The sequence below is a fragment of the Salmo salar genome, chromosome 25 (assembly GCF_965601325.2).
Source record: "Salmo salar chromosome 25, fSalSal1, whole genome shotgun sequence".
Lineage (NCBI taxonomy): Eukaryota > Metazoa > Chordata > Actinopteri > Salmoniformes > Salmonidae > Salmo > Salmo salar.
Genome location: NC_138315.1, coordinates 16562227 through 16586034, shown reverse-complemented (window position 1 = coordinate 16586034; position 23808 = coordinate 16562227). Strand labels below are relative to the sequence as shown.

General features: G+C 43.6%; 1 protein-coding gene across 3 annotated transcripts in view; it reads right to left on the bottom strand.

Moving 5' to 3' along the window:
* Positions 1–23808, bottom strand: part of osbpl6 (oxysterol binding protein-like 6) — a 59094-nt gene that overhangs the window by 20822 nt on the left and 14464 nt on the right. For all 3 annotated transcript variants that reach the window (XM_014173319.3, XM_045707794.2, XM_045707791.2), the window contains exons 2-4: positions 9004–9306; positions 506–628; positions 278–331 (exon numbers count right to left, since the gene is read on the bottom strand). In XM_014173319.3, coding sequence (XP_014028794.2) covers positions 278–331; positions 506–628; positions 9004–9159 — 333 coding nt within the window. In that variant the 5' untranslated portion in view covers positions 9160–9306. The remainder of the gene's footprint in view (positions 1–277; positions 332–505; positions 629–9003; positions 9307–23808) is intronic.

The window sequence follows — 23808 nt, the reverse complement described above, 5'->3', positions numbered from 1 at the left end:
TTTGCCAGTTCAGTTCAAAGAGATCAAGGCTGACAAGAACATGGCTGCTTCCAGGAAGCCCTGTGAAAGGAAGGGCCCTTTGTACACATCTGATTAGTGTGGACGCAGCAGTTTAGCAAGTCATTTGGAGATTTCCTGCAGGCTGATTTGGGCAACTGAAACACAATGGGCAGAGTGACCCTGGGGGTGTTTCTGCTGAGTCACCATGGTGCCACAGCCATGCCAAGTGAGGCTGCCCTCGGTCTCTGCCCCGTGGCTACTAGTCAGGGTTACTCACATCAATGGGCGACTTGGAGTACTTCAGCATCCCATTGTCCAGGACAAAAAAACGCTTTGGAAAAACAACAACAACAAAACATTGAGTTGGTGACTAACAGTACTTGTCTCTAGAAATATATGTCCTTTTGAGAATTGTGTTTGGTGACTTTTCTGAAGGGTTTCGCAACAAGGAAATCGATGAAAACAAGTAAACAGTTTTGTGTCCCACTCTGTCGTTAAGCCCTACCTTGTGCCAGCCTTTCAGCGGCCATTTTCGCTTCTTCAGCATGAAGCCCTCGTGTTTATCTGGCCTCTGGACGTTGCTCTGACCGATTCTTAGTCCCTCAATGATTTCCCAGCTGTCTGCCTCCTAGGGATGGAGACAAAAACAGAGCCATGTCGGAACTCATCTGTTCACTTCTCCAGGGTCAGGGAAAACAGCAACAGTAAAGGCCCCCGGCCTTGGCCGCATCGCATTCTGCCTGTAAACAGTATGAATAATAGATACTACCAGCTTTAACAGAAATACTACTAGTATACTACAGTATATTACATCGATCTGGGCCTTTTGGCTACCTAGTTACAGAAATACTGCCTGATTGAGTATCTTGTAGCCCCCTCAGCAGTTCCACTCCATTAGCTTTCCCTTAGTCTGCTCTCCTGTTTCTGTTGGCTCTGCAAATCATAGGCCTCCTCTGGAGTGGAGGGAGGGATGGGGTCAGGTAGGGATACGTATGACAGGGCAGAAGTGTCCCACTATAAGACAGAGACCCGGGAGAATCCCCACTGGGCTGTGTGGGCCAGGCGATGGTCATGTGAGGTTACAGCTGAATACGGAAACATTATTATCTGCCTAATAAGAGTCCCCTGCAGCGCTGACAGCCCAGTGTGTGTGTGTGTGTGTGTGTGTGTGTGTGTGTGTGTGTGTGTGTGTGTGTGTGTCTGTCTGCGTGTGTGTCTGCATGTGTGCATGACAGGATGAGGCATCACTCACCACCCAGGGATTACTATAGGCCATGAAGGGTCATGTGGCTATAACCACACACAACACCCAGGGCAAAACAAACTGTTGGCTGCTGCACTGTTGTGGACAAAAATACACCTCTCACCTTGTAACAACCTCCTCTCGCTCTCTGTGTCTGTTTCTATGTGTGGGTCTCTCTCTCTGTGTGTGTGTGTGTGTGTGTGTGTGTGTGTGTGTGTGTGTGTGTGTGTGTGTGTGTGTGTGTGTGTGTGTGTGTGTGTGTGTGTGTGTGTGTGTGTGTGTGTGTGTGTGAGAGAGAGAGAGAGATAACAACATTGGACAGCCTAATAAATATGGCAAAGTAGACTTGACTTCAGTGTGTAACAAGCAGTTTTTTAACCAGCCCAGTGCAGAAAGCCAGAGACTACAGCTGGTATTCTGTTCTGGTCTGCCCCAGTTCAGTCACCATAGCAGCCTGGGAGGAGAAGTAGGCCATTCCAAGCCCTCTATTTAAAAAGTTCAACTCACCTTCCAAAGAAATTAATTCAAAAAACGAGATGCTTCCAAAGAAATTAATTCAGAAACGTTTGCATACTTGCCCCCCATTACGCTTGAATATGAAGAGGAATACATGCATCATAACCACTAACTCTGTATCCTCACAATGTTGGAGGATAGATGGATTGAGGTTGCTCCAATAATATACAACTTTGTTGTCCCAATACATAGTAAGCAGGCTTCCAGCTCCCTGATTGTGCTTGATAGAGAAAAGAACAAGAGCAAAGCCTCAGTTCACTAAAACAACTTCCCTGTGGAGTTTATTACTATTGCTGAAATAATGGTCAAAAGTCAATCTCTCACTTCTAAAGAAATACATCTATACCACATTAAATAAAAGCTTGCTCATACTGCAACAGAGGGAAGCAGATTTATTGACTTCAACATCCTCTCAAGATTCAAACAACCCAAAGATCAAAGTATATACAGTACCAGTCAAAGGTTTGGACACACCTACTCATTCAAGGGGTCTTCTTTATTTTTACTATTTTCTACATTGTAGAATAATAGTGAAGGCATCAAAACTATGAAATAACACATGGAATCATGTAGTAACCAAAAAAGTTGCCATCCTTTGCCTTGACAGCTTTGCACACTCTTGGCATTCTCCCAACCAGCTTCACCTGGAATGCTTTTCTAATAGTCTGATATGCTGAGCACTTGCTGGCTGCTTTCCTCTGCGGTCCAAGTCATCCCAAACCATCTCAATTGGGTTGTCGGGCGATTGTGGAGGCCAGGTCATCTGATGCAGCACTCCATCACTCTCCTTCTTGGTCAAATAGCCCTTACACAGCCTGGAGGTGTGTTGGGTCATTGTCCTGTTGAAAAACAAATGATAGTCCCACTAAGCCCAAACCAGATGGGATGGTGTATCGTTGCAAAATGCTGTCGTAGCCATGCTGGTTAAGTGTGCCTTGAATTCAAAATAAATCACAGACAGTGTCACCAGCAAAGCACCCCCATACCATAACACCACCTCCTCCTCCATGCTTCACGGTGGGAACCACACATGCGGAGATCATCCGTTCACCTACTCTGTGTCTCACAAAGACATGGCGGTTGGAACCAAAAATCTAAAATTTGGACATCAGACCAAAGGACAGATTTCCACTGGTCTAATGTCTATTGCTCGTGTTTCTTGGCCCAAGCAAGTCTCTTCTACTTATTGGTGTCCTTTAGGAGTGGTTTCTTTTCAGCAATTCGACCATGAAGGCCTGATTCACACAGTCTCCTTTGAACAGTTGATGTTGAGATGTGTCTGTTAGTTGAACTCTGTGAAGCATTTATTTGGGCTGTAATTTCTGAGGCTGGTAACACTAATGAACTTATCCTCTGCAGCAGAGGTAACTCTGGGTCTTCCTTTCCTGTGGCGGCCCTCATGAGAGCCAGTTTCATCATAGCACTTCATGGTTTTTGCAACTGCACTTTCAAAGTTATTGACATTTTCCAGATTGACTGACCTTCATGTCTTAAAGTAATGATGGACTGTCGTTTCTCTTTGCTTATTTGAGCTGTTCTTGCCATAATATGGACTTGGTCTTTCCCCAAATAGGGCTATCTTCTGTATACCATCCCTACCTTGTCACAACACAACTGATTGGCTCAAACGCATTAAGAAGGAAAGAAATTCCACAAATTAACTTTAACAAGGCACACCTGTTAATTGAAATGCATTCCAGGTGACTACCTCATGAAGCTGGTTGAGAGAATGCAAACAGTGTGCAAAGCTGTCGTCAAGGCAAAGGGTGGCTACTTTGAAGAATATAAAATATATTTTGATTTGTTGAACACTTTTTTGGTTACTACATGATTCCATGTGTTATTTCATAGTTTTGATGTCTTCACTATTATTCTACAATGTAGAAAATAGTAAAAATAAAGAAAAACCCTGGAATCAGTAGATGTGTCCAAACTTTTGACTGGTACTGTATATATTTATTTGTATGAAGTAGGCTATCTTATGAAGACCTAGGCCTAATAAAGCATTATTAAAAAGGACCCTGGCTTCCTAACATGTTTCATTTCAGCTTTAACGTATTCTAAATCATTTTACTACCTGGGGTTGTGATTTAACAGCCATGATATCCACTGGATCCAACTCATGACTGATTATTCCACTGCTTTAAAGCTTGCAATGCATTATGCATCCACCAGCGTGGAAAGAGTATAAACCTATCAAATGTCCAGGCTATTGATATCTTTCAATGGTAACCAACTACCAGCTCATGGGACCAACCTTCATTGGTACACAGTGGTGTACTAGGCTACATTAATCTCCAGTACTGCAATGAATCAAACCGTTACTACAGGTAAGGTCTTTAGGAGCAGGGAAAAGGACCAACGGTCCTTGGGGACAAATTAGGGTAAATCTGGACTATAACGATCTAGACCTACATGGCAGGGCAGAAGCAGAATTCCTATGGCAGCTTCATCTGACACACCTGGACTCCCAGAGTAACAGACACACAACAGCGCATTGAGGGCATACTACTGCTGCTTGAGCATTAGGCAACATACCGCCTTGTTTGGTATGTTCGCTGTGTATTGAAGCACACCTAACAAACTCAAATCCGGTAATGCTAACACCACAACACTTGAGACCGTGTTGATTTTGTGTAGCGAATCTCTCTTGCTTCGCAGCTAAGCAAGGCAACTCACCTGCAACCTAAACAACAACAAGTAGCAATTTGAGATTTGCCGGAGGAACATCCACACCATAGAAACTAATCCCCCAACACGATGGGATGTTAATTCAAGTACCACATTAAGTACCCATTGGACCCTAGCGCTGATCAGAAGCAGACAACCTAAGTGCCAGGCATTGGTAATCACTGCCAATGTGATTGTAACGAGACGAGAGTCATTTGCTGCAGTCTTGGGTTTTGCTTTGCCATAAATCTGAGTGTGAGAGGGGCTGGGCTGTTGCTGCGCTACTGATGAGATGTAACACAGTGTGAGGTAATATAAATACTGTCTGCATTCCAAATGGCACCCTATTCCCTAAATAGTGCAATACTTTTGACCAGGGCCCATAGGGAATATAGAGAATTATACACTGAGTGTACAAAACATTAGGAACACCTTCCTAATGTTGAGTTGCACCCCCTTTTGTCCTCAGAACAGTCTCAATTCGTTGGGGCATGGACTACAAGGTGTCGAAAGCGTTCCACAGGGATGCTGGTCCATGCTGACTCCAATGCTTCGCACAGCTGTGTCAAGTTAGCTGGATGTCCTTTGGGTGGTGGACCATTCTTGATACACACGGGAAACTGTTGAGCGGGAAAAACCCAACAGCGTTGCAGTTCTTGACACACGTGGGAAACCCAGCAGCGTTGCAGTTCTTGACACAAACCTTGTGCGCCTAGCACCTACTACCATACCCCGTTTAAAGGCACTTCAATCTTTCGTCTTGCCCATTCAGCCTCTGGTTGGCACACAAACACAATCCATGTCTCAATTGTCTCAAGGCATCTACACTGATTGAAGTGGATTTAACAAGTGACATCAATACGGTGTTAGGTTCCAAATATCAGAGTAAGAACTCGACGGACACTATGAAAGCTTAGCCAAGTTTATTCATCCCAGGGGTCGAACAGCTGAACAGACAAAAGACATATTCACACAAGCACTGATATTTAACCCTTTCTCCTATGAAGAGTCTCCTCCTACACATCTGAACAGCCAATACATCTCTGTTGCTAGACAGAACCTTAGTGATATCTGTTCTTCATCTGACCTGACCTCTGCTCACTCCTCCCCAACTCACTGCTGTCATGGTGATTGGTACCAGACTGTGTCTCTTCTCGTCCCAGAGGATCCCTGATGGCTAAAAATAAAATATCCTGACATAATGTAAACATTATACATTACCCTCTCTCCCTCAGTGACATGAATAAGTATATTTCATATTATCAGAACCCAACAAAGGGATCATAGCTTTCACCTGGATTCACCTGGTCAGTCTGTCATGGAAAGAGCATATGTCCCTAATGTTTTGTACACTCAGTGTGTAGGGAATAAGGTGCCATTTGGGCCTTTTCCACTGCCTCACTGTAGTAAACATGATTGATTCAGAGCTGCAGGAGGGGCAAGGGGAAGAAAGCATTGAGTTAAACCTTTAGGTGCCAGAAGGCAGAAGCCTGACCCATAGTGGAGCAGGTGGGAATACGTAGTGTGTCTGCTGTACTCTCCACTTCACACATTGACAAGGGCAACAGATGGCAGATTCACCCCCCCCCCCCAACACAGATTGCCCATGGATTGCCCATTAAGAGGAGGATCTATGGGCCAACCCTTGCACAGAACGTGTAGTGCAGGGGTCTCCAACCCTGCTCCTGGAGAAATACCCTCCTGTAGGTTTTCGCTCTATCCTCAGTTATAACTGACCTGGTTCAGCTTATCAACCAGCTAATTATTAGAATCAGGTGCCAGATTAGGTTTGGAGTGAAAACCTACTGGACGGTAGCTCTCCAGGAACAGGGTTGGAGTGTAAACCTACAGGACCGTAGTTCTCCAGGAACAGGGTTGGAGTGAAAATCTACAGGACGGTAGCTCTCCAGGAACAGGGTTGGAGTGAAAACCTACAGGACGGTAGCTCTCCAGGAACAGGGTTGGAGTGAAAACCTACAGGACGGTAGCTCTCCAGGAACAGGGTTGGAGTGTAAACCTACAGGACCGTAGTTCTCCAGGAACAGGGTTGGAGTGAAAACCTACAGGACGGTAGCTCTCCAGGAACAGGGTTGGAGTGAAAACCTACAGGACGGTAACTCTCCAGGAACAGGGTTGGAGTGAAAACCTACAGGAAGGTAGCTCTCCAGGAACAGGGTTGGAGTGAAAACCTACAGGACGGTAACTCTCCAGGAACAGGGTTGGAGTGAAAACCTACAGGACGGTAGCTCTCCAGGAACAGGGTTGGAGTTAAAACCTACAAGACGGTATCTCTCCAGGAACAGGGTTGGAGTTAAAACCTACAGGACGGTAACTCTCCAGGAACAGGGTTGGAGAGCCCTGGTGAGGTGTGTGTCATCTCTCTGACAATGTAAAGTCATTATATTGGGCAGGTCGTCCCTTGAAAAATTGCACTTTTGACCTCAATGGGATAACCCAGTTAAACATTTTTTTTTAAAGAGACTTAGTGGTTGGACACCCAAAACAAGGGCTTCATTGGATATACTTTTGCCACAGTGAAAATGGCGGAGACGTATTATATTGTCAGCGCAAGCGCTTCATCACCCTTTCATCTTCCATCAATGTGTTCTGACCATTACCATGAACACAGCCTCTATCTGCTGCTGTTCATAAGCACATCATTGATTTCTCCACAGCCATAAATCCACTCATCGTCTGCTATCAAAAGACTTTCCCTGGTCGCCCACAGAAGCATAAAGGGAACCAAACGTTTCAGATTCATCGTGTTCCTTATCTCCATGCCTCAGAACCATCTTATCACACTAAGAGACGGCAGACGGTTGTTACAGCGTAAAGGAAAAAGGTTAGCGTGATTATCTAGACACACAGAGGGATGACTGTGCAGGATGTGCGCTGAATCAGTGCGTCGGTACGATACACTGCAGGTGGTGTCTCTAATTGCACTTGTCTCCAGTCCAGAGTGCCAAACGGTAGTCTGCAGCACAAGAGAAAGTGACATGTACTGATCCCATAGGGACTGGATCTCATTAAGGCTTCCCCCACAAATAGCCACTGCACTCACTTTCCCCTCGCACACTGAAACACACTGCAGCCAGCCAAGCCTACCAAGGTCTTTTCCCTGGGTCTGTAGTCTGCACCACTTCCCCAGGATTCTCTAGGGAGGATATAACCCTCATACAGCAGTAAACACGCATACAGACACTGATACAATCATACTCTTTCTACACCCCCTAACCACATAAACAACGAGGCAACAGAGTTATAAAGATTACTCTTGGTGCTCGGGTTAATGCATCACTACGGTGATGGCGATACTGAGCTGGGTTGTAGCTAGTCGTGCCTTTCAACTCGGGAGCCAATGAGGACACAGGATCAGCCTGTATTAACAAATCACACCACATGGCCCCACCTCCAGCCACAACAATAGCTGTGTACTATAGTAGACAATCCTCTGGCGCGTCCCTGGATCTACAGCATCTATACAGTAAATTACTACAGTAATGAAATACAACAGCAGTCACTATCGGCCAATAACCTTTCGAGGCATCGCAGTCTCACAAAGGACGAGTAAGGTGAATCAATTGGACAAGTGCCTAATTCCTTGCATGCCTCTTACCTCCCTTGCTCGCTACTTTAATTAAACTCATTAAATTAGCGGAGTAGGAATGGGACATCAATATGCTGTTTAGATTAGAGCGAATTCAGGGAACAGGCTAGAAGAACGCAGAGCTCACAAGGTCTCTTTGTACACCATGTACAGAACGACAGGGAACCGAGTAGGAGGCACAGGAAGGGTTAAATCTCTCATTTAGCAGCAAGCCTGACTGCTACTATAAGTGTTCTGTACAGGCCGCAATTCCCTCACCAACTCCCCAAAGCGCTCCCCTTCAGAGAGCAATCTCCCATGGTTACGGGAATGCAGAAGTAGCTCCCACACAGCAAAGAATACCAGAGTGTGCCACCCGTTCCCTGGTCCAATCGAGCCTTGGCTTTCTAACCCTACCTCATGAATTATTCACGATCCCCCCCATCGGAAAAGCCGTGATGTCAGAGATTCCAGATAAGTGTCCTGTTTCTCCATGGCACGGTGATATGGCAGTTCAGTTCACAAACCCAGACAGTAGAAAGGCTTCCTCTTCACACGCTTACAAAAGGGGCTAACATTTAAAGCCCCCCCCTAAGCTGACCCTTAAAAGAAAGAATGATTCTACTTCACTGTTTACAATACCTCCCACTTAAGACATGGTGAACGGTGGACACAGATAAGCCACAATGCCTGGAATTGACACCACTACTCTACAACATACTACAGTGCACAACATAAAACGCCTAGAATGATAATAGCTGCTTACATACAGTGGATAGTCATCACCTCCTCATAATAGCACAGCTCTCAGTGATCGCCCTTACAGACTGCGCTCAGGGAGCTGTTACTTCCTGTCAGTCCCACTCTGTCTGTCTGCTGCTCCAGAGACAGTCTCAGGGGACCAGATTGAGTGAATCACACCACTACACTGTTCCCAGAGCAGCGGACTGTGTCTCGCTCTGTCTGTCTGGAGGCGGGCGCCGCTTACCTGGCGGGTGTCGCGCTGGTACGAGGAGGAGGACGAGGCGCTTTTGTGTGTGGGCGTGGACGTCTTGTGGTGGTGGACGGGCGTGGAGCACCTCTCCTCCGCGCTCATGGTGCGGTGGCTGCTCTGGCTGGGGTTCCTGTGGTGGTGGTAGGACATGGCTTCCCTCCCCGTAGCACCCCTCTCTGTGGCTTTCTGACTGGACTCGACTGTTCCTCCCTCAGCAGCAGCTCCAGGCCATGTGGGTCAACAGCATTATCTGATGCAGCTCTGCAGCACGCTTTCCCCGGCTCACGCTCCTCTCATCTGCAGCACAGACAGAGACAGACATGACACACAGACGTTAGGCTACGTTATGTTAACCCCTCCTCCTCCCATCACTGTTTCTGGTTGTGCATCCATCCAGCCCAGAGCCTAAACGACACTACACACCCTAGCAATTCGAGTTCTAGCCAATGAGCTTCAGTGCCCCACCATTTCAGTGACAGCTAGCAAGATGCACACACAGCAGAGAGAGAGAGAGAGCACGTTACAGAGGATCAAAGATCATGCCCCCAAGACATGCTAAACTCTCACCATTAGCAATAACAGGGGAGGTTAGCATGTCTTGGGGGCATGATCTTTGACCCGCCAACTTTCTCACGTCATCATTTACGATTCATTACGGATTATCCTTAATCATGGTAGCATCTAGAGCTGGGTGAAATGCTGAGTGATACAGCTTATTTATTATTATAGTTAAGGGCTCTACACTGACATTTTTTACAAGGAGTACATACACTACCGGTCAAAGGTTTTAGAACACCTACTCATTCAAGGATTTTTCTTTATTTTTACTATTTTCTACATTGTAGAATAATAGCGAAGACATCAAAACTATGAAATAACACATGGAATAATGTAGTAACCAAAAAAGTGTTCAATCAAAATATATTTTATATTTAAGATTCTTCAAATAGCCACCCTTTGCCTTGATGACAGCTTTGCACCCTCTTGGCATTCTCTCAACCAGCTTCATGAGATAGACACCTGGAATGCATTTCAATTAACAGGTGTGCCTTCTTAAAAGCTAATTTTGTGGAATTTATTTCCTTCTTAATGGGTTTGAGCCAATCAGTTGTGTTGTGACATGGTAGTTTATATACTTTAAGACATGAAGATCAGTGAATACTAAGGTTGCACATTTTGGGGAATATTCAAAGGTGGAAACTTTCTGTGGGAATTAATGTAAATATATGCAAATTAATATTAACACCATTTAAATGTAGATGTTTTTTGCATTGGATATACACTGCTCAAAAAAACAAAGGGAACACTAAAATAACACATCCTAGATCTGAATGAATGAAATAATCTTATTAAATACTTTTATCTTTACATAGTTGAATGTGCTGACAACAAAAATCACACAAAAATAATCAATGGAAATCCAATTTATCAACCCATGTAGGTCTGGATTTGGAGTCACACTCAAAATTAAAGTGGAAAACCACACTACAGGCTGATCCAACTATGATGTAATGTCCTTAAAACAAGTCAAAATGAGGCTCAGTAGTGTGTGTGGCCTCCACGTGCCTGTATGACCTCCCTACAACGCCTGGGCATGCTCCTGATGAGGTGGCCGATGGTCTCCTGAGGGATCTCCTCCCAGACCTGGACTAAAGCATCCGCCAACTCCTGGACAGTCTGTGGTGCAACGTGGCGTTGGTGGATGGAGTGAGACATGATGTCCCAGATGTGCTCAATTGGATTCAGGTCTGGGGAACGGGCGGGCCAGTCCATAGCATCAATGCCTTCCTCTTGCAGGAACTGCTGACACACTCCAGCCACATGAGGTCTAGCATTGTCTTGCATTAGGAGGAATCCAGGGCCAACCGCACCAGCATATGGTCTCACAAGGGGTCTGAGGATCTCATCTCGGTACCTAATGGCAGTCAGGCTACCTCTGGCGAGCACATGGAGGGCTGTGCGGCCCCCCAAAGAAATGCCACCCCACACCATGACTGACCCACCGCCAAACCGGTCATGCTGGAGGATGTTGCAGGCAGCAGAACGTTCTCCACGGCATCTCCAGACTCTGTCACGTCTGTCACATGTGCTCAGTGTGAACCTGATTTCATCTGTGAAGAGCACAGGGCGCCAGTGGCGAATTTGCCAATCTTGGTGTTCTCTGGCAAATGCCAAACGTCCTGCACGGTGTTGGGCTGTAAGCACAACCCCCACCTGTGGACGTCGGGCCCTCATACCACCCTCATGGAGTCTGTTTCTGACCGTTTGAGCAGACACATGCACATTTGTGGCCTGCTGGAGGTCATTTTGCAGGGCTCTGGCAGTGCTCCTCCTGCTCCTCCTTGCACAAAGGCGGAGGTAGCGGTCCTGCTGCTGGGTTGTTGCCCTCCTACGGCCTCCTCCACGTCTCCTGATGTACTGGCCTGTCTCCTGGTAGCGCCTCCATGCTCTGGACACTACGCTGACAGACACAGCAAACCTTATTGCCACAGCTCGCATTGATGTGCCATCCTGGATGAGCTGCACTACCTGAGCCACTTGTGTGGGTTGTAGACTCCGTCTCATGCTACCACTAGAGTGAAAGCACCGCCAGCATTCAAAAGTGACCAAAACATCAGCCAGGAAGCATAGGAACTGAGAAGTGGTCTGTGGTCACCACCTGCAGAACCACTCCTTTACTGGGGGTGTCTTGCCTATAATTTCCACCTGTTGTCTATTCCATTTGCACAACAGCATGTGAAATGTATTGTCAACCAGTGTTGCTTCCTAAGTGGACAGTTTGATTTCACAGAAGTGTGATTGACTTGGAGTTACATTGTGTTGTTTAAGTGTTCCCTTTATTTTTTGGAGCAGTGTATTTACCATATCATAACAAACATAAACCTTGTACCTTATCATAAGTAGACATAATTGCAAATTATTAAATCCATCCAATAGAAATAAAAATAAAATATTTTGTTACAAATTTAACTTTTATTAAATGAGTTGACTCTTCACATGGGATGATTTCACTGAACAACAAAAGAAAGGGAATATTGAATGATCCCCAATGATCCATCGCATCTCCCAAAAACGTTTTCAACAAACATCTGTAAAATGATAGTCTAGAAACTAAAGCTTTGGTTGTCTTCCTCTCAGGCTTCCATGTCTTCTCCCTGGACCTCCTCAATGTCCACCTCTTAAACATCAGACTCTGAGGCCTCATCTTCACTGTCACTTTCCAACCTTGTTGATGATGTCAGGCTCAAAAAGCCTCAAATTTGCCCGGACGGCCACCAATTCTTCAACCCTTGTATTGGTCACCCTGTTGCGTGCTTTGGTGTGCGTGTTCCCAAACAAGGGCCAGTTGCACTCTGAGGCGGATGATGGAGGCAACAGGGGAAAGAGCCTCAGATCCACAAAGTCCCTTGATGAGATATGTTGTCACGACTGCCATATCGCATCTCTATCCCAAAGCCCTTGCTTGGAAGTGTACTTCGTCAGACTGCCAAGAACCTTGCCCTCATCCAGGTCAAGGTGGCAAGACACAGTAGTGATGACACCATAGGCCTTGTTGATCTCTACACCAGACAGGATGTTCTTGCCAGCATACTTGGGGTCAAACATGTACGCTGCAGCGTGTATGGGCTTCAGGTAGAAGTCTTCATGCTTTTTGATGTATTTCAGAACTGCAGTTTCCTCTGCTTGGAGCAACAGTGAAGTGGGCAGGGCAGTACGGATTTCTTCTCTTATATCTGCAAGCAGAGTCTGAACATCAAACAGGATCCATGCAATGACTACTGCTATAGGTTTCAGGAGTTTCAGGCTCCTTACCACTCTCTTCCTTACATCATCCAGGAGGATCCTCTTGATGGGGCTGTCCATATTGGCAGACTGTGATATGGCCATTTCTTGGAGAGACTCTTTCCCCTCCAGGAGACTGTCAAACATGATGAAAACACCACCCCAACGGGTGTTGCTGGGCAGCTTCAATGTGGTGCTCTTATTCTTCTCACGTTGCTTGGTGAGGTAGATTGCTGCTATAACTTGATGACCCTTCACATACCTAACCATTTCCTTGGCTCTCTTGTAGAGTGTATACATTGTTTTCAGTGCTATGATGTCCTTGAGGAGCAGATTCAATGCATGAACAGCACAGCCAATGGGTATGATGTGAGGGTAGGACTCCTCCACTGTAGACCAAGCAGCCTTCATGTTCACAGCATTGTCTGTCACCAGTGCAAATACCTTCTGTGGTCCAAGGTCATTGATGAATGCCTTCAGGTCATCTGCAACGTAGAGACCGGTGTGTCTGTTGTCCCTTGTGTCTGTGCTCTTGTAGATTACTGGTTGAGATGACGTAGTTAATTATTCATTGCCCACAAACATTCGGCCACCCATCAGAGATGATTGCAATACAGTCTGCTTTCTCTATGATTTGCTTGACCTTCACTTGAACTCTGAACTCTGCATCCAGTAATGAGTAGATAAAGCATGTCTGGTTGGAGGGGTGTATGCTGGGCGAAGAACATTCAGAAATCTCTTCCAATACACATTGCCTGTGAGCATCAGAGGTGAACCAGTTGCATACACAGTTCGAGCAACACATTCATCAGCATTTCTCTGACTACGTTCCTCCATTGTGTCAAAAAAAATTATAATTCCAGGAGGACCATGAGCTGTTGCTATCGATAAGGTGTATGATTCATAATTTTCACCTCGAATAGAAGTAGAGGGACTTTTGTCAGAGGTTGCTTGTTGTGAGCACTGGGGGGAACTTTATGCACTTGGCCAGATGATTCTGCATCTTTTTGCATTCTTCACATATGATTTAGCACAGTATTTGCAAATGTACACAGCTTTTCCTTCTACATTATCTGTAGTGAAATGTCTCCACACATCAGATAGTGCCCTTGGCATTTTCCTGTAAAGATTAGAAACAGAACTGCTGCTGCTACCCAACTGCTGCTGCTACAGACCTGCTGCTGCTACTCTGCTGCTACAGAACTGCTGCTGCTACTCTGCTGCTACAGAACTGCTGCTGCTACAGAACTGCTGCTGCTACAGAACTGCTGCTGCTACTCTGCTGCTACAGAACTGCTGCTGCTACTCTGCTGCTACAGAACTGCTGCTGCTACTCTGCTGCTACAGAACTGCTGCTGCTACAGAACTGCTGCTGCTACTCTGCTGCTACAGAACTGCTGCTGCTACTCTGCTGCTACAGAACTGCTGCTACTCTGCTGCTACAGAACTGCTGCTGCTACTCTCTGTTATCTATGCATAGCCACTTTAATAACTCTACCTACATGTACATAATTACCTGAATTACAGCGACACCGGTGCCCCTGCACATTGACACATTGACTCTGTACCGGTATCCCCTGTATATAGCCCTGCTATTCTTATTTACTGCTACTCTTTAATTACTTGTTATTCATATCTGTTACTTTTTTGGGGGGTATTTTCTTAAAACTGCATTGTTGGTTAAGGGCTTGTAAGTAAGCATTTCACTGTAAGGTCTACACATGTTGTATTCGGCGCATGTGACAAATAAAGTTAGATTTGATTTTACTGGCTAAAAAGTACACAAATTTACCAGAGAATCTCATTAATTATGATGTTTGTTATAGTGAGAAAGGTGACATCTCAATTCTGCATTTCACTCATATTCCACCCAGCAGTGCAGCGGTGTCTGGCCTCCTATCCCTACTCTGCATGTCTCGGTCTCTCACCCAGCCAAAGAGCAAACTCAACCAGTATAATTGGCTCAGTGACGCATGCCTGAGGTTTTTCCCATCGCCCTTGTCTCACAGACAGAGACGAGAAGAGACACAGGACACCCAATTAACATTTCTTGTCCACTCCGCCTTGTATATGATTCAGTTCTGTTGTGTGGCAGATCGCTGTGTGTTCAGTTAATTCATGACAGTAATCAGCGTCTCGATTGCAGTGGGAAAACTAGCCATCCCAGATCCCACAGGCAACATAAATCCCTCTGCATCCCTTCTAATGATACATTCGTTAATGACGCCATATTGGGTGGGGATACCAAATCAATACAAGACACAGTGTATATGCAGGATCTGGAACGCAAACTAGTCGAGGATGTAACCTAGCCTCTTACAATTGTTAGGCCTAGATATGTTTTGAATGGATATGGAATGAACAGTCACTATAATCATCTGACATGCAATGGTTACATCATCTAAGTCATCATACTGTAAGAGATTCCATACAAACATGGCTGATCCATCTTCAGCTGACCAGACAAAAAAAAAAGCTCTCATCAGTCTGTCCATAGTTCCAGGCAGGCTGACACCTCAGTATTGTGTAAGTGCAGAGTCATTGTGTGAGATAGCTGTCACCCTGCCTCAGTATTGATCTAGCGTAGGCTGAGGGAGAGGGACATGCAGTTCAGGTTAATTGGACCCTGAGGACTAGAGCGGAATTTCTGGTTTTCATTTTCTATCTCACAGCAGGCAGCGTAACGCATAATAGGAGTCTACTCCGCTGAAGTGGCTGAAACCAGAATAAAGAAACAGACGACTGGTAGGACTACATCTGATATAGGAGTACATTAGGTAATAACTGGTGGGTGCTTACATTTGTCCTATTTCACACATGCACAAGTGTGGATTATACGAATGTGTGAATAGGAAAAAAATGTCTTTGGCAAATCCCAGATATATCCTGAGACACCCTCAGAGACCCTCGACATATTTTTCACCTAGTCAGCACTGAGATTCGAACCAGCGACCTTTCAGTTACCAACCCAACACTCCTAACCGCTAGGCTACCTGCCGAATAACTGGCAGTGTAAAAAGACACGCTGATAGGGTAGAATCAGTGGACTTGTTTCCAAGCTGCTCCCTCATACAAGGTAAGATTATCAGTACGTCTGGCCTGATCACCACTTTCTCTCTGTGTAACCTTACTCCATAGTTACCGTAGTGAGTGTAGGCCTAGTTCTTACAGGAAAGAGCTGAATCAGGAGGATTCGGTTATTTCAACAACAGGATACATCTGTAGCCTGGTCTCACCCCACCCCCCCACACATACACACACACACCACACACACACACACACACACTCTCTCTCTCATGAACATACTGTACTCCACACACAGTCTGATCTATGTTACCAGCCCCCGTCTTTAACCAACTAGGAACTAAGCCCAGACAAAACCTGAGCCTATTCAGAAAAGTATGGCTCTCTAACAGATCCCTTCCTCCTCATCAGTCTAGGAAGAAGACATGGAGAGTATCGGCCTACTGTAGATAAATGCATTTCATGGTAAAACACCACCAGTGCAGCTCATGCATAGAATGAGTAACATACAGGTGATGTGCTGCCTATCCCTGTCTAGATGGCGTGGCAACAAACAGCTACAAAAAGCAACATTGGATGTCACAACAGTGCTTGTTGGAAGCTCTCCTTCCTAGACTTGATTAGTAATGAGTTTAATCTCTTAAATCTTGTTAGTGTGACTATCGTCTCTGGGCAGATAGGACCTGGAACATCGCCTGTTGTACAACAATATGTAAGAAATATACACTGAACAAAAATATAAACTCAACATGCAACAATTTCAAAGATTTTACTGAGTTACAGTTCATATAAGGAAATGTATTAGGCCCTAACCTATGGATTTCACATAACTGGAAATACAGATATGCAAAATGAAGGTAGGGGAATGGATCAGAAAACCAGTTAGTATGCTGACTGCAGGAATGTCCACATACTAATTGCATGCTCCTTCAAAACTTGAGACATCTGTGGCATTGTGTTGTGTGACAAAACTGCACATTTTAGAGTGGACTTTTATTGTCCCCAGCACAAGGTGCGCCTGTGTAATGATCATGCTGTTTAATCAGCTTCTTGATATGCCACAGCTGTCAGGTGGATGGATTATCTTGGCAAAGGAGAAATGCACACTAACAGGAATGTAAACAAATTGGTGCACAACATTTGGAGAAATAAGCTTTTTGTACGTATGGGAAATTTCTGGGATCTTTTACTTCAGCTCATGAAACATGGGACCTTTACATGTTGCGTTTATATTTTTGTTTATTATATAATATACATTGTCTTCAGAAAGTATTCGCACTTTACCTTTTCCACATTTTGTTGTGTCACAGCCTGGATTTAACATGGAATAAATTGTGATTTTGTCATTACTGGCACACACAATACCCCTTAATGTCAAAGTGGAATTATGTTTATTTTTATTTGTTCAATTCTTATTAAAAATGGAAAGCTGAAAAGTCTTGAGTCAATAAGTACTCAACCCCTTTGTTATGTTAAGCCTAAATAAGTCCAGGAGTAAAAATTTGCTTAACAAGTCACATAAACACTATTATTGCAGTCCATGTAAATGATTAACATGATTTTTGAATGACTACCTCATCTCTGTACCCCACACATACAATTATCTGTAAGGTCCTTCAGTCAAGCAGTGAATTTCAAACACAGATTCAACCACAAAGACCAGGGAGGTTTTCCAATGCCACGCAAAGAATGGCACTTATTTTTTTTTTAAAGACATTGAATATCCCTTTGAGCATGGTGAAGTTATTAATTACACTTTGGATGGTGTGTCAATACACCTAGTCACTACAAAGATACAGGCATCCTTCCTAACTCAGTTGCCAGAGAGGAAGGAAACTGCTCAAGGATTTCACCATGAGGCCAATGGTGGCTTTAAAATAGTTACAGAGTTTAATGGCTGTGATAGGAGAAAACTGAGGATGGATCAACAGCAACAAAGTGTTATATTTGGGGCAAATCCAAGATAACACATTACAGAGTACCACTCTCTAGATGTTCAAGCATAGTGGTAGGTGCATCAAGTTATGGGTATGCTTGTAATCATTAAGGATTATGGAATGGCGCTAAGCACAGGCACAATCCTAGAGGAAAACCTGGTTCAGTCTGCTTTCCACCAGACACTGAGAGATGAATTCTCCTTTCAGCAGGAGAATTACCTAAAACACAAGGCCAAATCTACATTGGAGTTTCTTACCAAGAAGACAGTGAATGTTCCTGAGCGGCCAAGTTATTTTTGAGTTAAATCTACTTTAAAATCTATGGCAAGACCTGAAAATGGTTGACTAGCAATGATCAAAAGAGCATGAAGAATTTTTAAAAGAATAATGGGCAAATGTTACACAATCCAGGCGTGGAAAGCTCTTAGAGACTTACCCAGAAAGACTCGCTGCCAAGGTGCTTCTACAAAGTATTGAGTCAGGGGTGTGAATACTGATGTAAATTAGATATTTCTGTATTTATCAATAAATGTGCAAAAATGTCTAAAAACATGTTTGCACTTTGTCATTATGATGTATGGTGTGTAAATGGATGAGAAAAAAAACCTTAATCCATCCACAAAATGTGGAATAAGCCAAGGGATATGAATACTTTCTTAAAAGGTCCTGACAATTTTATCCACAGCGACTTACAGTCATGCGTGCATACATTTTACGTATGGGTGACCCCAGGAACCGAACCAACAACCCTGGCGCTACAAGGGCCATGCTCTACTAACTGAGCTACAAAAGGAACAACAAGACCACAGTTGTTTACTACCACTCAAAAATATGGCCGCCCTACACTACAAAAAACTACACACACCTAGAAATGTTGTTACAAAATTCAGTGCTAAAACACTGTAAAGATGTGACATTTTGAAGTCAGCACATCCTCTGCACTGAAAACTGTTGAACATCACATCAGGCGCTTAGCTTGTGCATTCAGAAAGCTAGCTATGTTATGTTTAGCTTGAAGGGGAAGTTGCCCTGAAATTGAGTCAGCCCTATCCTTGTAGCTCAACTTCTCACCAAATTCTAGGTATTAGCTTGATTCAGCGAAAAACATAAAATGATTACATTTCAAATAACTGGTTCCTGTTTGAGGTTGTATGCTTTTGTAGAGTGGCCTGTGTTTGATTTACATTGTCACTTTGTACAGTTTGTACCACTGGTCAAGAGAATGCCTTCAGCTCTAAGCAGGGATAATGAATGATACTTGTGTCAAGCATATTGTTAACAGACTCTAGTCAAACATCAGTTTCCCAGCAGGGCTTAGCTCTGGGTTATTTTGACACAAGGAGAAATGTCACAGAAACAATGTCCATTGATAACACAGCATGTTAAAAATCCCAAGAATCCCTTTGCATGCAAGTCTCATTGGCTGCGTTTACACAGGCAGCCCGGTTCTGATCTTTTGCCACTAATTGGTCTTTTGACCAATCAGACCAGATCTTTTGCCAAGAATAAAGCAGCCTTACTGCTTTATTTGAGGCATTTACACTGACAAAGAAGAAACAGACTGAGAAACATCAGAAAAGTCATGGCTAGTCCTCTTCACCAATAGTGGGAGTTTGTCCTCACATAGTTCCAGGGTTTTTATCTGGATTAAAATGTGGCTTACGAGGTGGGCTTGGAGATAATTTTTTGCTGTATTAAAGCAAATGTCCTGTAACTCTAAACATTTTGTCATGGATCTAAGAAAAACTAATTCAGTTTTAAATCACATTTCCTGCAATTCTACACATTTTTGACATGGGGCTGAGAGAATTGCAAGTTTTAAAGCTAATTTCCTGCAATTCTACACATTTTGCAATGGCTTATGCCGTGTTCTTATGCTATCTGAGTGAATTAAACATTATAACACAATCAATAGGGGCCCAATTCCATGGCAAAAATACTCCTGGAATTTTAGATTCTCCCTTACTGTCTAGTTTTTATTTTGGTGATTGTTAGTTCTCAAAGATAATCTTATTTAGAAATACACAGGTCCATTATCTTTTTTACATACTTTGTATCTGGTTTTAGTCGTTTTAAGTTTCCTCATCCCAAAATCTTTTTTCTAATATTTGTATTAGGATTTGTATTAAAAACACCGCGCAGAAAAAACGGGGTGTCTTTAAGACAATCTCAACTCAGGAAAGAATTGGAGGGCGCTCAACCAACGTGAGTCGAGGTTCAACCAAAAATCAATGTCATAGAATATATACATTTTCTATGACAAATCTTAACATTGTATTTCCTCAGTTTAAAACCCAATCAAATGGCCAAAAAGACAACATCAGCTAAAATAACAAAGAGAATGCTGCAGAAGCGATTACACTCTACGGAGCTACAATAAATCATACCCTTCAAAAAGATCTTATTAGTCAAACCGTCATCTCTTTCTTGTGTTATGGATTGACAGTAATACATCTGTGTAAATACTGTCTCTCTTCTCTCCAGCTGTTGAAAAGGTGTTGACTATTTACTGAACGCTGCCTGCTCCCAAGGATGTCAAATCCAAAAGGTCCATTATAAAACGTGATCGTTAAATCCCCTTAATGGGACAGACCTTATTAGCCAAAACAGACAACAAAGGACAAAATAAACAAATAAAAAGTGAACGATGCAGTGCTTTACCATTGCATTTCCTTCACTAGAGCTGCACAAAGAAAGAGTGCATGATTAGCCATATACAAAAATAGGCCAAGTCTTAATGTTGAGACTGTAGGCTATACGGGGGGGAAAAAAGCATCCCAATTTTCAGTCATGGTAGTAGCAGCCAAAATCCCTGTCATGGGCAGATGATGATGGGGAAGTAAGGTGGAGAGCTGCTTGCTGTGGTGCTGTTGATTATGGCACTGGAACAAGCACAGACAGCCGTGAGTCTCCCTAGGCCTGTTGATTCATCCAGCCAAAGCCCTTACACACACACACACACACACACACACACACACAATTCCAAAGTAACAGAATTACACTTTGACTCAGTTTTTTCACTTTAAAATGTATGCCAAACATAAAAGTTGACCCTGTTTTTCTGTTAGACAAAGTGCATAGTTGAGTGCCAGACTGATCCTTGGTCATGAACGGATACTTGGACCTACCAGAAGGAGCAAAGGTGGGTATCATAACATGTCCAGCAATGTGAATGCAATGTTTTCCAAAAATGATTTAATTTACTGTTCACATGCTATATTCACAGCTTGTCGGGCAAGACCTCAGGATAAAAGCGCTGTGCGACAAGTACCCTTGTGACACCTCCTCCGTTGTTTCCAGTCTCCCTCGACTACTATGAAAAGGACATGCCATCATGAGGCCTCTGACTGTGACCCGAGTTACTGCCCTGATGACACAGATGGCTTCATCAACAACGACAGGTAATGTTTGTTATGTGAAATGCGAAAAGTTGTATTAAAAAATACCCGGCTCCATAGGCTAATTCTGACCTATGGAGTCCCTTGGGAAACCCAACCATCCAACGATGGGATTTATAAATACATTTTCTAAGCTCCCAAAAGGACTAATATAAAAACTACTTTTGGAATGCTCATATTCTGAGCTAGCCATTAAAAAAAAGTATATTCCACAGATGTCAGTGAATCTGAACTGGAACAGAAAATTGAAAAATATGACCTTGGCATCCCGTAATCCGAACAATCACCTTATACATTTTAAGTTTGTTCAGACTGTATTTAACACCAAGGAAAAGTTTTACGATGAAATTGGCCCCAACTGTTCACACTGTCCCCTAAATCAGGTAGACACATTCCTTCATACGATGTGGGAGTTCACTGTAGTTAAAAGCTTCTGTGACTAAGCAAAAATATTTTTGAAGTGCATGAATGTAATTACTCAATGCGTTGCATCTGCTATGTTACTTAACAATGATAGCTCCTTGAATCTCTCAGTCAATCAGAGACGATTACTACTGGCAGGCCTCCAAAAAAAGATACAGTAGCAATCTCCCCACTCTCTCCCATTTAACCAGTGGATACAGTTAATATAGGAAGTTATAACGTTAGAATTAACGACGGCGAGAATGAATGGTGCTAGTCAAGGAACAACTGAGGCCTGGACAAATAACGTTAACTGTGTAAAGAATATTCTCAGCTAAAGCACAGTACATACATTATCAGTCAAAGTTTGGGCACACCTACTCATTCCAGGATTTTTCTCAATTTTTTACTATTTTCTTCATTGTAGAAAAATAGTGAAGACATCAAAACTATGACAGCCGCATATACGGTTGAAGTCGGAAGTTTACATACAGGCCTTAAAATACATCCACAGGTACACCACTAATTGACTCAAATGATGTCAATTAGCCTATCAGAATCTTCTAAAGCCGTGACATCCTTTTCTGGAATTTTCAAAGTTGTTTAAAGGCACAGTCAACTTAGTGTATGTAAACTTCTGACCCACTGGAATTGTGATACAGTGAATTATAAGTGAAATAATCTGTCTGTAAACAATTATTGGAAAAATTACTTATGTCATGCACAAAGTAGATGTCCTAACCGACTTGCCAAAACTATAGTTTGTTAACAAGAAATTTGTGGAGTGGTTGAAAAACATGGTTTAATGACTCCAACCTAAGTGTATGTAAACTTCCAACTTCAACTGTATACCTTCAAGTGCAGTAGCAAAAACCATCAAGCGCTATGATGAAACTGGCTCTCATGAGGACCGACACAGGAAAAAAAGACCCAGAGTTACCTCTGCTGTAGAGGATAAGTTCATTAGAGTTGCCAGATAAATGTCTCACGGAGTTCAAGTAACAGACACATCTAAACATCAACTGTTCAGAGGAGACTGCGTGAATCAGGCCTTCATGGTCGAATTGCTGAAAAGTAACCACTACTAAAGGACACCAATAAGAAGAGATTTGCATGGGCCAAGGAACATGAGCAACGGACATTAGACCGGTGGAAATCTGTCCTTTGGTCTGATGAGTCCAAGTTTGAGATTTTTGGTTCCAACCGCCGTGTCTTTGTGAGACGCAGGGTAGGTGAACGGATGATCTCTGCATGTGTGGTTCCCACTGATTTGTTTAACAATTCTTTGGTTACTAAATGATTCCATTAGTGTTATTTCATAGTTTTTACAATGTAGAAAATAGTAAAAATTAAGAAAACCCCTTGAATGAGTAGCTTTCCAAACATTTGACTGGTACTGTACCTTATTTACATTTACATTTTAGTAAACGCTCTTATCCAGAGCAACTTACAGTAGTGAATGCATACATTTCTTTCCCGTACTGGTACCCCGTGGGAATCGAACCCACAACCCTGGCGTTGCAAACACCATGCTCTACCAACTGAGCCACACGGGACATAAGGACCCTTTGCTTTGAGACTCGAAATTGAGCTCAGGTGCATCCTGTTTCCATTGATCATCCTTGAGATGTTCCTACTACTTGATTGGAATCCACCTGTGGTAAATTCAATTGATGGAACATGATTTAGAAAGACACAATCCTGTCTATATCAGGTCGCACAGTTGAAAGTACATGTCAGAGCAAAAACCAAGCCATGAGGTCGAAGGAATTGTCCGTACAGCTCCAAGACAGTTCTGGGGAATGCTACCAAAAAATGTCTGCAGTATTGAAGGTCCGCAAGAACACAGTGGCCTCCATCATTCTTAAATGGAAGACGTTTGGTACCACCAAGACTCTTCCTAGAGCTGGCCGCCCAGCCAAACTGATTAATCGGGGGAGAAGGACCTTGGTCAGGGAGGTGACCAAGAACCCGATAGTCACTCTGACAGAGCTCTAGAGTCCCTGTGTGGAGATCGGAGAACCTTCCAGAAGGACAACCATCTCTATCATTTATTTCAGCTCATGAAACATGGGACCAACACTTTTCCTGTTGCGTTCATATTTTTGTTCAGTGTGTGTGTATATATATATATATACACACACACACACTGAGTATACAAACATTAGGAACACCTTCCTAATATTTGAGTTGCACCAGCCCCTTTTGCCTTCAGAACAGCCTCAATTTGTCAGGGCATGCACATATATTTTACA